The 15,392-nt window shown below is 43.3% G+C and overlaps 1 protein-coding gene and 1 long non-coding RNA gene across 4 annotated transcripts in view; one reads left to right on the top strand and one right to left on the bottom strand.

The window, feature by feature from the left end:
* The window catches only part of LOC115500397, a 91,526-nt gene that overhangs the window by 63,999 nt on the left and 12,135 nt on the right, over positions 1-15,392 (bottom strand). The window lies entirely within an intron of this gene.
* CCL16 (C-C motif chemokine ligand 16) lies at positions 1,720-5,228 on the top strand. Its single transcript, XM_030294755.1, is given in 4 exon segments — positions 1,720-1,840; positions 1,842-1,882; positions 4,157-4,277; positions 4,927-5,228. Coding segments are annotated over 4 exon segments (321 nt in total). The 5' UTR covers positions 1,720-1,814; the 3' UTR covers positions 5,060-5,228.

Raw genomic sequence — 15,392 nt, 5'->3', positions numbered from 1 at the left:
ATTTTATCCAACCCTTCCCCCTCCACTTGCATATATCAGGTTGTACTGTATTGTTATGCCCACTTTTGTGTCCTCCACCAAGGCCTAACAGAAAGCCTGGCCATACCAGGTACTCAGGAAATGGATGGACTGATGGCTGGATAGAAAGATACAGGAATCAAGAGGATGCTATGCTCCATGAATAATACCCAGCTGCCCCCAAGAGCTCTCAGACCCATCTTCGGGGTTCAAGGAGGAGATCCTCTTCCTCAGAGTAAGAGCATGGCCAGTGTAGGTATAGTGCCCACCCTTCCCAGGCCACCATCTTCCACACACCGGGCCAAGAAGATACTTATATGCTAAAGGTACAACCAGGCTTCCTCAGACCTCCTCACCTCCAAAAACAATGGTCAAGGGGGTACCCAAATACATACATACTACCGTCCTAAAAAGCCATAGTGTCACCACCACTGCCTTGAACCCACCAGGACGAAATGCATTATATAGTTTTTCCCTATTCATGAGCAGTCATGCAAAACAGCAAGCCCCATAAGGATCTTCATACGCCCCTGCCTCAGTCTACTTTCATTTACTGAAACGCACCCCACTATGCCTCTAAAGCGCCTGCCAAAATCCCCTAGATCTTCCATGTCTTCTCTGAATTCTACCTTCAATCCCTGGAATGGGGTCCTGAGGCAGTCTGAAGAGAGAAGACGCGGAGGGGCAGGTCAGCCCTAGTCAAGGCCCCTGGCCGAGAAGCTCAGAAACACCGAAGAGATTATCACGTGCGTGGGGTTGGAGCGCCCTCTGCTTGCCGTGATTGGCCGCGGTAGCCGGTTGGATAAACCCATATCGCAGGCAAGCAGGAGGGCTGGCCAACTAGATCTAAAGGTGGTTCAGAGTCCAAGGTCCAAAGAGATAAAAGAACATTAACGAATAAGCCAAAGACCTCAGCAATAAATGAGGACTCAAGGATCGCACATTGTTTTTTCTCAGTATTACTAACACAATCTGTGACGGGAAAAGGTGTGAGTTGAGCCATGTGTCCTTAGACTGGGAATGGGAGACATCCTTTTCAGAGGCCTAAACCCTATCCTCGTTCCAGTCTGTGATCTCTCTAATCCTGCTTTATTTTCACCCTCCCAAAGACCGATCACCTGAGGGTACTGGGGTGGTTCCACCTCCTTTCCTCCCCCTTTCCCCAAAATAGAGATGGTGGCAGGTAATGTGGTGAAATCACACGGATCTGGTTTGCAGAACTGCCTCTCATCTCTGTGACCTGGGAGAATTTAACCTCTCTAAGCCTCAAGTGGCCTCATTTATAAAATGGAATAATAATCTCCGCTTCACTATGGTGAGAATTAAGTCAAACAGCGCCTATATAAGGTGGCTGACACACAGCACACGTGAACCACATGTTCCCTTCCTCTACTCCTCTCCTGGTGAATTTAAATCTTATTAATTCAGGGCACCTGGGTGGCTCAGACTGGTTGAAGGCCTGACTTTTGTTCAGATCATGATCTCATGATTCATGAATTTGAGCCCCCCCCCCCATTGGGCTCACGGCTATCAGTGCAGAGCCTGTTTGGGATTCTCTGCCCCCTCCTCTCTCCACTCCTCCCCTGCTCTCTCTCTCTCTCTCAAAAATAGATAAACATTAAAAAAAAAAACTTATTAATTCAACTCTGCGCCAAGCCCCACCCTTCCTTTTGGCAAACAGAGGGAGGCACCTCTTCTCTCCTCCACCCACTCTGAAGTGGTCAGAGTACAGAGAGCAGCTGTGAAGTCAGAGTGGACAACCAGCCTCCCCTGAAGCTAAAGGTCCCCCGGAGAGGATGAAGTTCTCTGTGGCTGCCCTCTTTCCTCATCCTCATCACCACTCCGGCTTTGTACGGCCAGTCAAGTGAGTCCACCTGTCCCTGCAGGGTGGAATGAGAAAGGGCAGCTGGCAGTGAGGTGACATCAAGAGTCCTGTCAGGTCTCTGTCATCAGCTGTGGGCCCTCTCCCCTCCTGCAGACACACTCCTCAAACTCTCTCCTTTGCAAGGAGAGCTGGGCTGGTATCTAGATCCCTTCTGGGATCATCAGGCAGTTCCAGGAAGCTGGGTCAAGGTCATGTCAGGAATCCCAAAGATGGAGAATAGTGAGCGATCATTTAGGAGGAGCCAAGGAAGTAATAGGAGATACGAGAATAAACTTGAACAACAAAAGGAGAGGAAGATAGCTGGATAAGAAAAGCTACAGGTGCTCTGAGAGCAGGACAAAAGGTACTGGGAAGGGGGCTGAAGTGATGTTTGGGGCCAAGCCCAGGGGTGGGGAGTCTGAACCTAGATACTCTTCCTTGTAGTGTCTGGCACAGATTTCTGGGACTATCATGGCAGCCAAAGGAAGGCCCAATGGGATGCCCAGGTGTGCAGTGCAGGATTTCATGGCCTCTGTCCCCATTCCCCAGCCTGGGTTTAAATAAAGGCTATAGAAAAGAGAAAGGGGTTGAAAGGTTTTGGGAGCCACAGGATGCTTGGGACCTATGGAGAACAAGGTTTGTTTTTCCCACTCTCTATCCCTGCCTCAACCATCATGTGTGAGGACCTGGCAACAAGAAAGAGACCAAGCCACTCAGACTTTCCACATACCAACTTCCATGTGCCCCAGCCCCTTTTTTTCTCCCTAAGGCTACCTTTAGCGTGTGGTCTGGTCGGACTCTGGCATATAAACTCTCAGGGGAACAACGGTCATGCACACCACATATTCTGCCCACATGCTCTCAAGATGCCCCTGGACTTTGTCATCTTTGCTTTGAGAACCAGGGTCATGGACGTCACTATGTGCAGAGCTGCATCTGGGTGGCAGGAGGTAACATTGCCCTTAGGGAAGGTCAAACAGACCACTACGATGGGTTCAGTCTTCAAAAAGGTTTCAGAAAATGGCCCACCCAAAGCATGGATCAGCCAAATGGTACTCTTGAGATATTCCAATCTTGGCCACCAGCTGGAAGCAAAGGGTCGGCAGCAAAGGGATCTGCAGTCTGCAGTTTTGGGGGCTGGGAGAGGTCTCTACCTGCCCTCTTGTTTGATGTCCCAACTGATGAGTAGTCAGGGGAGCTCAAGAGAAACACAGCACTAACAACCAACCAAGGCCAGCATTCTGACAGCATCAAAGAGAGGGGGGAAGTGGCATTTCCAGGCAAGAAAAATGGTCAATTACTACCATCTACTCTTAATTGTAACAAGCACTGACTGAGCCTTACTATGTTCTGAATTAAGGGTTTTACCAGCATTTTCTCAACTAACCCTCACGATGATCCTAGGACATATAAGCATATTTTTACCCTAATTTAATGGATGAGACCTAGAGAGATTTTTTTAATTTGCCCATACTTCAAATCATTTGGTCAAGATACCGATTCCAGATGTCTGACCCGAAGCCTAAACAGAACACTTTTCTTCCCACCCTAACTTCTCTGGCTCACTGCTCATCTCACCCTCCTCACTGACTTCAGGCCCTCTAATGCTGCTAGGATAGAGTCCACAGCTCAGAAGGTATGCTAGTCTCCCCTTCCCTCTCCAATTCTGTCTCCTCTTCTTTCTTCTCACATTGCATTGCTGCCATCTGTAGCAGCTCAGCATTCCCCAGACACTCGGCTTCCCCCACGCCTTCATGCCTTTCTCTTTTCCAGATCCCACAACCCTTTCATCTGCTTCAATCCCACTCATCTTTCAAGAAGCAAGCCATGCACTACATGCTGTGGGACTTCTTCCTCAGCCACCCAGGCTGGGGTAGGTACCCCTCATTCTGTTTTCCACAATTCATTTCACTTTCCCTTTTCACTCTGACTAGACAGTGAGACACTCCAGAGTAATGACGGTGTCTTCCTCAGGGTTTTGCCCCCTTAGAGCTCAATATGTGTTGGCCAAATCAAGCCCTGGCTCACCAGCAAACATGAATAACCAAGTCACTTGCATTTGCTGAAACTCAGTTCAGAAGCTGAAGGTTCTAGATGTATGTCCACCCCCCTTCCTTTTTTCATGTTCTCTGTTACCCATAAAGCTATCATCAGTCCCTGCTAACAGATGGTTTTGCCATCAGAAGCATGGAATGCAATGGGGGGAGATGAAGGTAGGCAACCACGGGCTCCCTCTATGCCTACCTGGTTCAGCTTTCAATGTGATTCTCTCAGAAATTCCTGAGTCGGTGAACCATTCTCCCACCTGCTGCCTGAAGTATCATGAGAAAGTATTGCCAAAGAAATTGGTGGTGGGATACAGAAAGGCCCTCAACTGTTACCTGCCAGCAATCATGTAAGCATGCCCTGCAGACATTTCTGTGGAGGGGGAAGGGGAACTGGGGCCAGAATGAGATGCACAAAACCAAGAAGTCTCCATGCTAGAAGCAGGAGAGTCGTCCTTAAGGGCTTGGGCTTTGAATCTCACAGGGAAGTCCTCGGTTGCTTATTTTTTAATATTTACTTATTTCTGGGAGAGAGAGAAAGAGGGATAGAGTGGGAGAGGACAGAAAGAGAGGGAGGCAGAGGATCTGAAGTGGGCTCTGCGCTGACAGTAGCGAGCCTGATGTGGGGCTCGAACTCATGAACCACACAAGGTCATGACCTGAGCCAAAGTTGGACGCTTAACCTACTGAACCACGCATGAGCCCCAGGCCTGAGTTTAATTCTTGATGTTGCCACTTATAGTTTTGTGGACTGATAAATGACAGCCATAATGGTACCCATGCCTAAGTATCTTGGTTGAGCAGGGAACAGGTTGAAACAGGGACAATGAAGCCAGGTCTAGAAGCCAGAGAGGGAGGCCTACTGAGGGAATTCAGATGGGGGAGGCCTAGGGATGCAGTAAAGAGTATGAGGTGAGCCCCCAGTGAGCTAAAAATGGGGGAGTGTGGACTGGACCCCCCTACTCCATGCTCGCTGACATTCTAACTCTGCCTCCACAGTTTTGTCACCAAAAAGAATCGAGAGGTCTGCGCCAACCCCAACAAGAAATGGGTCCAAGAGTACATCAAGGATCCCAATCTACCTTTGCTGCCTCCCAGGAACTTGGCCCAGGTTAAAAGTATTAGAACATAGGAAGGCCAACCCCAGCTCTGAAGCTCTGAAGCCTCGGTGGGAGTCCAGGTTCCGGAAAGAAAAATGCAACCCTGTGAAAATGCAGGTGGCCATGTGGTCTGGATGACAGTGATATTGAGAGAAGCTGGCCCCTGATGCAAAAAGTAATTAAAAGTATTTCAAACACTTTCTCAATCTCCAGAGGAAATGCCAAAGTTAAGGGAGTGGGGATAAATACATTCTCAATACACAGAAATATGTATTTCACATCTTTCTCTTGGCTCTGCCTTTGGGGCCTCCCCTCCCACCTGCACACCAGCCATCCTAAATAATTATGGCCAGCTTCCGACCTGCCACATCTCTGGCCCCTTACTCATGAAATGCCTGATAGAACTCCTGACTTTTCCTGTCCATGCTTATCCCTTTACTAGATTTCTTTTTCTTCTTCTTTTCTCTTAAAACATTTCTTTTTGAGCAACCAGAATGGGAATATTCACATGCTAATAATTTTTGTCCCTGTTGCAGAGGTTTTGTTAGATCCCCAATACAAAAGAGAAGTATAGATCTCAGTATGTCCAGTTTACTCATGCTGCAGCCCCATCAGGGCTTCATTCCTTTTTAAGGCTGAATAATGTTTCATTGTGTGTATGTACCACATTTTGTGTATCCATTCATCCATTGTGGACATCTGAGGATCCATACCCCCTTTTCTTGACATTAGCTAGACTTAGCGGATCTTGGTTTCCATTACTGGTGCCAAAAGCACTTTAACTTATACAATGGCCCATCAGTCACCAGCCAGGACCTCAGAGACAGGGAAGGGTCCAAGACTCTGACCCACAGGCTTCCTGCCCTTGTCCCTCCACAGCGAGGAAGTGGTACATGTTTTAGAACCTCCTGGCCTGGAGGTTCCTGCTCCTTGACCCAGAAATTTCTCTTCACCCTCCTTGCTATCAGAGCTGAGGCATTACAACTGAACATGATCAAATTTCTCCCTCTAGTAGCTCACAAACCAGGGACAACAGAATCACTAACAAATACAACATAGTCAGGCCCAGATCTTTGTTTGCAGAGGCCAAAGTGGACATGGAGGGATGTCAGGGCTTGGATTGACACAGGAACCAGAACAAATTCAGCATGTACACCCAAGGCAGCAGGAAGTTTCAAAGTCCTTAGCCAGCACCAGGGTCAAAAACCAGGGAACCAGAGTTCACAAGCCTAAAGGACAGGATGGAGCTGAAAACAGGAAGCACAGGCCAGGGCCAGGATCCTGGCAAGCCAGAAAGGAAATGTTGTTTGTTGTTTCTCTGTGTGTGTCTCTCTGTCTCTGTCTCTCTCTCTTCTTTTTTTTTTCTTTTTTTCTTATTTTTTTTTGATCCATCACAGTTCAGAGTTGAGATGTCAATCTAAAAGCCTAATTGAAAATCTATATACAAAGTCAAATTCCCACCCCAGCACATAATACAAAGCTTGCCAGAAACTCCTAACAGTTCAGAACTGGACATACTTTTCTTAGGTACATTCAGTTGTTTTCAAAGAGGGCTATTCCTCATCTTTTCAAGGTAAATAGATGCCTGGCTTTAGACACATGCACATACACACAAAGGCCCTCCTCATCAGGACACACAAGGGTCTTCTAGCCCTGGTCATCCTAAAGCAAAGACCTCATCCACATAAACCTACACCTAACCAGCTTACTTGACTGTCAGCCTTATGGGACGTGGGTGATCAATTGGGAGGGAATAGAAAATAAGGCCTAGAACAGTGGGTGGTTTTCACTGCTATATCAGAGAAAGGCCTTCAGCTCAAAACAGAAGACCACACACAGCAACATGGAGGAACCAATGGGTAGGACAGGAAGGCAAAACATGAGGAAACAATTCTGGGTAGTACAACGAGAATTTTATGTGGAGGTGAGAGTTCTGGCCACATGTCCCTTCTCTGTACAGCCATTTGCTGCACCATGAGCATTTGAACCAGATGACCAGATGTCCTGGGGCTGGATTTGGCTGGCCTGTAAGAAATGGTATTTGGCCTGGCTCCAGGTGTTGTAATTTGCCATAATCCCTGAACTTCTGCCATTGTCGATAGCATGAATGTTTTCTGGGGCAAGATGGCAGCCCCCCCCCCATTGCTCAGTGAGAGCCTCCCCCAGAGAATCAGGGTGGGTCCAAGCGCTGAGGGTCTCTGAAATGTGGGATTTTGAAACAAACCCCATCTGGGGGCGCCTGGGTGGCTCAGTCGGTTGAGCGTCGGACTTCGGCTCAGGTCATGATCTCATGGTTTGTGAGTTTGAGCCCCGCGTCCATCCCTGTGCTGACAGCTCGGAGCCTGGAGCCTGCTTCAGATTCTGTGTCTCCTTCTCTCTCTGCCCATCCCCCACTTATGCTCGCTCTCTCTCTCTCTCTCTCTCTCTCTCTCAAAAATAAATAAATAAATGTAAAAAATATTTTTTTTAAATAAAATAAGAAACACAACCCATCTGAGATAAAGCTGGAGGGAGGGGCCACCTGGCAGGTGGACAGCTTGGACATGGACAGGGTAGAGGCGAGGAGTGGACGGAGGCCTGAAACAAAGGAGGGTGCTTGATTACAGGTGGGTGAGAGAGCAAAGTTCCTGCGCCAGAGACTGGAGAGCTGGATGAAGCCATTTCCATCTCTGCCGCACCAGCGCATATAAACTCGCACACAGATCCACCCACTAGTTGGCTAAGCAGCGCCACCTACTGGAGAACAGGGCCATTACACTTAGGCCAGTCCAACTGTGCCCTCCAAGCACATCCCCTAGAAGACCAGCACAAGTCACTCCACCTGCTTAGTGTATAGACTATAAAAGTCTTCATATTGGCCACTCTGACTGGCGTGAGGTGATACCTGAGTGTGGTTTGATTTGTATTTCCCTGATAAGGAGCGACGCTGAACATTTTCATGTGCCTGTTGGCCATCTGGATGTCTTCTTTAGAGAAGTGTCTATTCATGTTTTCTGCCCATTTCTTCACTGGGTTATTTGTTTTTCGGGTGTGGAGTTTGGTGAGCTCTTTATAGATTTTAGATACTAGCCCTTTGTCCGATATGTCATTTGCAAATAAGCCATACAGAGAAAGACAGATACCATATGGTTTCACTCTTATGTGGATCCTGAGAAACTTAACAGGAACCCATGGGGGAGGGGAAGGAAAAAAAAAAAAAAAAAAAAAAAAGGACGTTAGAGGGGGAGAGAGCCAAAGCATAAGAGACTGTTAAAAACTGAGAACAAACTGAGGGTTGATGGGGGGTGGGAGGGAGGGGAGGGTGGGTGATGGGTATTGAGGAGGGCACCTTTTGGGATGAGCACTGGGTGTTGTATGGAAACCAATTTGTCAATAAATTTCATATATATATAAAAAAAAAGTCTTCATAGTTTCAGTTCTAGGGGAAACTGGATGTAACTTCATTCAGGCTTCATTCTGTTTGCTGGTTAACTTATTTGTTTTCTTTCTTCTGTTTTTGCTTGCATTGTTTTCTTTTTTCTTTCTTTTCTTGCTCTTTCTTGGATACAGAAAGGACACTTTATGTTTACTTTTTACTTTATTTTATCATTTTATTTTTATTCTATTTAACTTTATTTATTTTATTCTATAATTTTTTTAACTTTTAAATTTTTTCTTACCTTTTTTTTCTTTCCTTTCGCTTGTTTCTCTATTTTATCAAGCTTCTTTCAACAAGCAGACCAAAGCACATCTAGGATCTAGCTTTCTTATTTGATTTTGTTTTGTTTTTAATATTTTAATTTTACTTTTAATTTTATTAATTTTTTCTTCCTCCAAAATACAAAAGGATGGAATTCTCCATCACCCCCCCCCCCAAAAAAAACAGGAAGAAGTGACAGCCAGAGATTTAATCAACACAGATATAAGTAAGATATCTGAACTAGAACTTAGAACCATGATAATAAGAATACTAGCTGGTTAATGAAAAAATGCTCAACATCACTCATCATTGGGGAAATACTATTCAAAACCACAATGAGATATCACCTCAAACCTGTCAGAATAGCTAACATTAACAACTCAGGCAACAATAGATGTTGGTGAGGATGTGGAGAAAGAGGATCTCTTTTGCACTGCTGGTGGGAATGCAAACTGGTGCAGCCACTCTGGAAAACAGTATGGAGGTTCCTCAAAAAATTAAAAATAGAACTTCCTTATGAACCAGCAATTGCACTACTAGGTATTGACCCAAGGGATACAGGTGTGCTGTTTCAAAGGGGCACATGAACCCCAATGTTTATAGCAGCACTATCAACAATAGCCAAAGTATGGAAAGAGCTCAAATGTCCATCAACAGATGAATGGATAAAGAAGATGTGGTATCCTTTCTTGATAATACAATAGAGTTACTCAGCAATCAAAAAGAATGAAATCTTTCCATTTGCAACTATGCGGATGGAACTAGAGGGTATTATGCTAAATGAAATTAGAGAAAGACAAATATCATGACTTCACTCATATGAGGAATTTAAGATACAAAACAGATGAACGTAAGAGAAGTGAAGCAAAAATAATATAAAAACAGGGAGGGGGACAAAACATAAGAGACTCTTAAATATACAGAACAAACAGAGAGTTACTGGAGGGTTTGTGGAAGGGGGGATGAACTAAATGGGTAAGGGGCATTAAGGAATCTACTCCTGAAATCATTGTTGCACTATATGCTAACTAACTTGTATGTAAATTTAAAAATAAATTTAAAATAAATTAAAGATCTTTCAACATGGTGGAACAACATGGAAGTTTTTTGTGTGTCTCACATCCATGAAATACAGCCAGACCAACACTAAACCATCCTGCACACCAAGAAAACTGATCCGAGGATTAACACAACAATCCGCATAACCTGAACCACAGAATTCAGCAGGTACACAGCGTGGAGAGATGAACTTGGGGAGAGAGAAGCTGCAGAGGGCAGGGAGCTGCTTTTGCATGTGGAGAGAGGAAGGAGATGGGGGCGGGAGAGATTATGGGAAAAGCGCCACTCCCCAAAAGCAGCTGGAGAGAAAGTGGAAAATTGGAAAGAGCCACAGGGACTGAACTAAAAAGGGAGAAAGGAGAAAGGAGGGGGTTTAAATTCCATTAAGACTGTAAACAGGGGAGCACAGAGTCTGAAACTCCGCAGCTTGATACCTGGTGGTGTTCTGGTGGGAAGGGAGAATCCCCAGGAGCAGAGTGGGGTCCAGGAGGTTCTTGGGCCACACAGGGAGAAGCAGTTCCACCGCTGAAAGGACATTTGGTAGAGGCTGTGAGGCCACCTGGGCCCAGTAGACCCCAGAGAATGGCCACATTTGCTGATGTTGGAACAAGGTCATTGGGGATGAAGCCTGGTGCCAGATGTGTGTTGTGATTTTCCATAATCCCTGAGGTGCTGCTGCTACACTGTCTTGCAAACGTTTTCTGGGGTGGGCTGGCACCTGGCTATAGTCTGCTGATGGGCATCAGCAGCAGCACGGTCCCGCAAGCATTCCTGGGTGCGGTCAGCACCCAGCCATTGCTCAGTGAGACCCTCTGCAGAGGAGCAGAACAGGTCAAAGCCACAGTCCCTCAGAAGGGGGGCTGGGGAAGGCAGCCACATCTGAGACAAAACTTGGAAGGGAGGTGCTGCCTGGGGCTTGGTCATGGACAGTATGGAAACGGGGAGTGGACGGATGCCAAAGACAAAGGACAGTGCACGATTGCAGATAGGGGAGAACAGAGTTCCAATACTAGAGACTAGCGCCATTTTCACCGCTCCCACACATGCACATATGCACCTACAAGCGCCACAACAATCCACCCCAGTAGGCTAGCAGCGCCATCTAGTGGAGAACCGAGTCATTACACTAAGCCCTGCCCAACTCGCTCTTCAAGAGCGGCCAACCTCGCTCTTCAAGAACACAAGTCTCACCGCCTGCTTAGTTTATGGACTATAAAGCGCTTCATAGTTTGACTTCAGGGGAAAACGAAACAATTTCAGTCGTATTTCAGTCTGTTAGCTGGTCCAACTATTCAATTTTCTTCTTTCTTCTTTCTTTCTTTCTTTCTTTCTTTCTTTTTCTCTTTTTCATTTCTTTTCTTTTTCTTGAATACATAAAGAGAAAAAATTCATTTTTATTGTCAAACTTTATTAAAAATATTTTCTTATTTTTTCTACTATATTTTTTACTTTGTGTACATTTTTTTTCAAATTCTAATTTTACTTCCAATCATTCATTTTAGTCTACTTCAGTGTATTCATTTTTAAATTTTCAAATGATTTTCTTTTTTTTTTCTTTTTATCCCTTTTTTCTCTAATCTATCAAGCCACTTTCAACACCCAGACCAAAACACACCTAGGATCTAGCATTCATTTATTGATTTTTTTTGTGGGGTTTGTTTTTAATTTTTTAACTTCAATATTTTTTTAATTTTAATTTTTTTCTACCACATTAATTCCTTTTCTCTCTTCAAAATGATGAACTGAAGGAGTTAACCCCAAAGAAAGAGCAGAAGAAACGACCGCCAACGACGTAACTAACACAGCTACGAGCAAGATGTCTGAACCAGAATTTAGAATCACGATACTAAGATACTAGCTGGAGTCAAAATAGATTACAATCCCTTTCTATGGAGATAAAGAAGTAAAATCTGGTACAGGATGAAATAAAAAATATTGTAACTGAGCTGCAATCTCGAATGGATGCGGCAGCGGCAAGGATGGATGAGGCAGAACAGAGAATCAGTGATATAGAGGACAAACTTATGGAGAATAATGAAGCATAAAAAAAGAGGGAGATTAAGGCAAAAGAGCATGATTTAAGAATTAGAGAAATCAGTGACTCCTTAAAAAGGAACATCAGAATCATAGGGGTCCCAGAAAAGGAAGAGAGAGAAATAGAGGTAGAAGGGTTATGTGAGCAAATCATAACAGAAAACTTTCCTAACCTAGGGAAAGACTTCCATTAGATTCAACAAAAACCAATCATCAAAAAGCATGTCATATTCAAATTCACAAAATACTCAGGTGAGGAGAGAATCATGAAAGCATCAAGGGAAAAAAGTCCTTAACCTACAAAGGAAGACAGATAAGGTTTGCAGCAGACCTATCCACAGAAACTTGGCAGGCCAGAAAGGAGTGACAGGATATATTCAATGTGCTGAATCAAAAATATGCAGCCAAGAATTCTTTATCCAGCAAGGCTGTCATTCAAAATAGAAGGAGAGACAAAATTTTCCCAGACAAACAAAATTAAAGGAGTTTGTGACGACTAACCATCCCTGCAAGAAATTTTTAAGGGGGACTCTCTGAGGGGAGGAAAAGATGAAGAAAGAAGGAAGGAAGAAGAAGAAAGAAAGAAAGAAAAGAAGAAAAGACACGAAGAAAGGAAACGAAAAGAAGAAAGAAAGAAAGAAAGAAAGACCAAAAGCAACAAAGATTAGAAAGGACCAGAGAAAACCACCAGAAACTCCAACTCTACAAGCAACATAATGGCAATAAATTCATATCTTTCAGTACTCACTCTAAATGTCAATGGGCTCCCAATGCTCCAATCAAAAAAAATAGGGTAACAAAATGGATAAGGAAAACAAGATCCAGCTATATGCTGTTACAGAGACCCACTTTAGACCTAAAGACCCCTTCGGATTGAAAGTAAGGGGATGGAGAACCATCTATCATGCTAATGGTCAACAAAAGAAAGCCCAGAGTAACCATACTTATATCAGACAATCTAGACTTTAAATAAAGACTGTATCAAGAGATGAAGAAGGGGTCATATCATAATTAAGGGGTCTATCCACCAAGAACACCTAACAATTGTAAACATTTATGTGCCAAATGTGGAAGCACCCAAATATATAAATCAATTAATCACAAACATAAAGAAACTCATTGATAGTAATACCAAAATAGTAGGGCACTTCAACACCCCACTCACAGCAATGGGCAGATCATCTAATCAAAAAATCAACAATTGAAACAATAGCTTTGAATGACACCACTGGACCCGATGGACTCTAACAGATATATTCAGAACATTTCCTCCTAAAGCAGTGGGATATGCATTCTTCTTCAGTGTACATGGCATGTTCCCAGAATAGACCAACATAGGGACACAAATCAGCCCTTAGCAAGTACAAAAAGATCGAGATCATACTGTGCATATTTCCAGACCACAACGCTATGAAACTCGAAATCAACCACAAGAAAAAATTTGGAAAGACAACAAATACTTGGAGACTAAAGAAACATCCTACTAAAGAATGAATGGGCCAACCACGAAGTTAAAGAGGAAATTAAAAATATATGGAAGCCAATGAAAATTATAACATTACAACCCAAAACCTCTGGGACGCAGCAAAGGCAATCATAAGAGGAAAGTATATAGCCTTCCAGGCCTTCCTAAAGAAGGAAGAAAGAGCTCAGATACACAACCTAACCTTATACCTTACAGAGCTGGAAAAAGAACAGCAATAAAAAGCCAAAAGCAGCAGAAGACAGGAAATAATAAAGATTAGAGCAGAAATTAATGCTATCAAAACAAAAAAAAAAAACAAAAACACAAAACAAAACAAAACAGTAGAACAGATCAAAGAAACCAGAAGCTGGTTCTTTGAAAGAATTAACAAAATTGATAAACCACTAGCCAGTTTGATCAAAAAGAAAAAGGAAAGGACCCAATAAATAAAGTCAAGAATGAAAGAGGAGAGATCACAACCAACACCGCAGAAATAAAAACTATAATAAGAGAATATTATGAGCGATTATATGCCAATAAAATGGGTAATCTGGAAGAAATGGACCAAATTCCTAGAAACATATACACTACCAAACTGAAACAGGAAAGAAATAGAAAATCTGACCAGACCTATAACCAGTAAAGAAATTGAATCAGTAATCAAAAATCTCCCAAAAATAAGAGTCCAGGGCCAGATGGCTTTCCAGGGGAATTCTACCAAACACTTAAGAAAGAGTTAACTCCTATTCTCTTGAAGCTGTTCCAAAAAAATAGAAATGGAAGGAAACTTCCAAACTCCTTTCTATGAGGCCAGCATTACCTTGATTCCAAACCAGACAAAGACCCCACTAAAAGGAGAAATACAGACCAATTTCCCTGATGAACATGGATGCAAAAATTCTTAACAAGATACTAGCAAACAAGATCCAACAAAACATTTAACCACAATTATTCACCACGACCGAGTGGGATTTATTCCTGGGATGCAGAGCTGGTTCAATATCTGTAAATCAATCAATGTGATACCTCACATTTATAAAAGAAAGAATAAGAACTACATGATCCTCTCAACAGATGCAGAAAACGCATTTGACAAATACAGTATCCTTTCTTGACAAAAACCCTCAAGAAGTAAGGATAAAAGGAACATACTTCAAGATCATAAAGGCCATATATGAAAGACCCACAGCTAATATCATCCTCAATGGGGAAAAAAACAGGGAATCCTGAAGTCAGGAACATGACAGGGATGTCCACTCTCACTACTGTGTTCAACATAGCATTGGAAGTCCTAGCCTTGGCAATCAGACAACAAAAAGAAATAAAAGGCATCCAAATTGGCAAGGAGGAAGTCAAGCTTTCATTCTTCACAGATGACTGATATTCTATGTGGAAAACCCAAAAGACTTCAGCAAAAACAGCCTAGAACTGAAACATGAATCAGCAAAGTCACAGGATATAAAATCAATGCACAGAAGTTGGTTGCATTGCTATACACCCAATAATGCAGCAGACAGAGAAAGACAAATCAATGAATCAATCCCACTTACAATTGCACCAAAAATCATAAAATACCTAGGAATAAACTAACCAAGGAGGTGAAAAATCCATACACTGAAAACTATAGAAAGCTGATGAAAGAAATTAAAGAAGACACCAAAAAATGGAAAAAAACTGTTCCATTCTCATGGATTGGAAGAACAAATATTGTTAAACTGTTGATACTACCCAAAACAATCTACATATTCAGTGCAATCCCTATCAAAATAACACCAGCATTCTTCACAGAACAAACAATTCTAAAATTTGTATGGAACCAGAAAAGACCTGCGAATAGCCAAAGCAATGTTTGAAAAAGAAAACCAAGTCTGGAGGCATCATAATTCCAGACTTCAAGCTGCATTACAAAGTTGTAATCATCAAGACAGTATGGTACTGGCACACACACACACACACAAAAGACACATAGATCAATAGAACAGAATAGAGAACCCAGAAATGGGCCCACAAACCTATGTCCAACTAATCTTTGACAAAGCAGGAAAAAATATCCAGTGGAAAAAAGATAGTCTCTTCAGCAAATGGTGTTGGGAAAACTGGACAGTGACATGCAGAAGAATGAACCTGG

The sequence above is a fragment of the Lynx canadensis genome, chromosome E1, assembly GCF_007474595.2.
Source record: "Lynx canadensis isolate LIC74 chromosome E1, mLynCan4.pri.v2, whole genome shotgun sequence".
Lineage (NCBI taxonomy): Eukaryota > Metazoa > Chordata > Mammalia > Carnivora > Felidae > Lynx > Lynx canadensis.
This window is presented reverse-complemented; position numbering and strand designations above follow the sequence as displayed.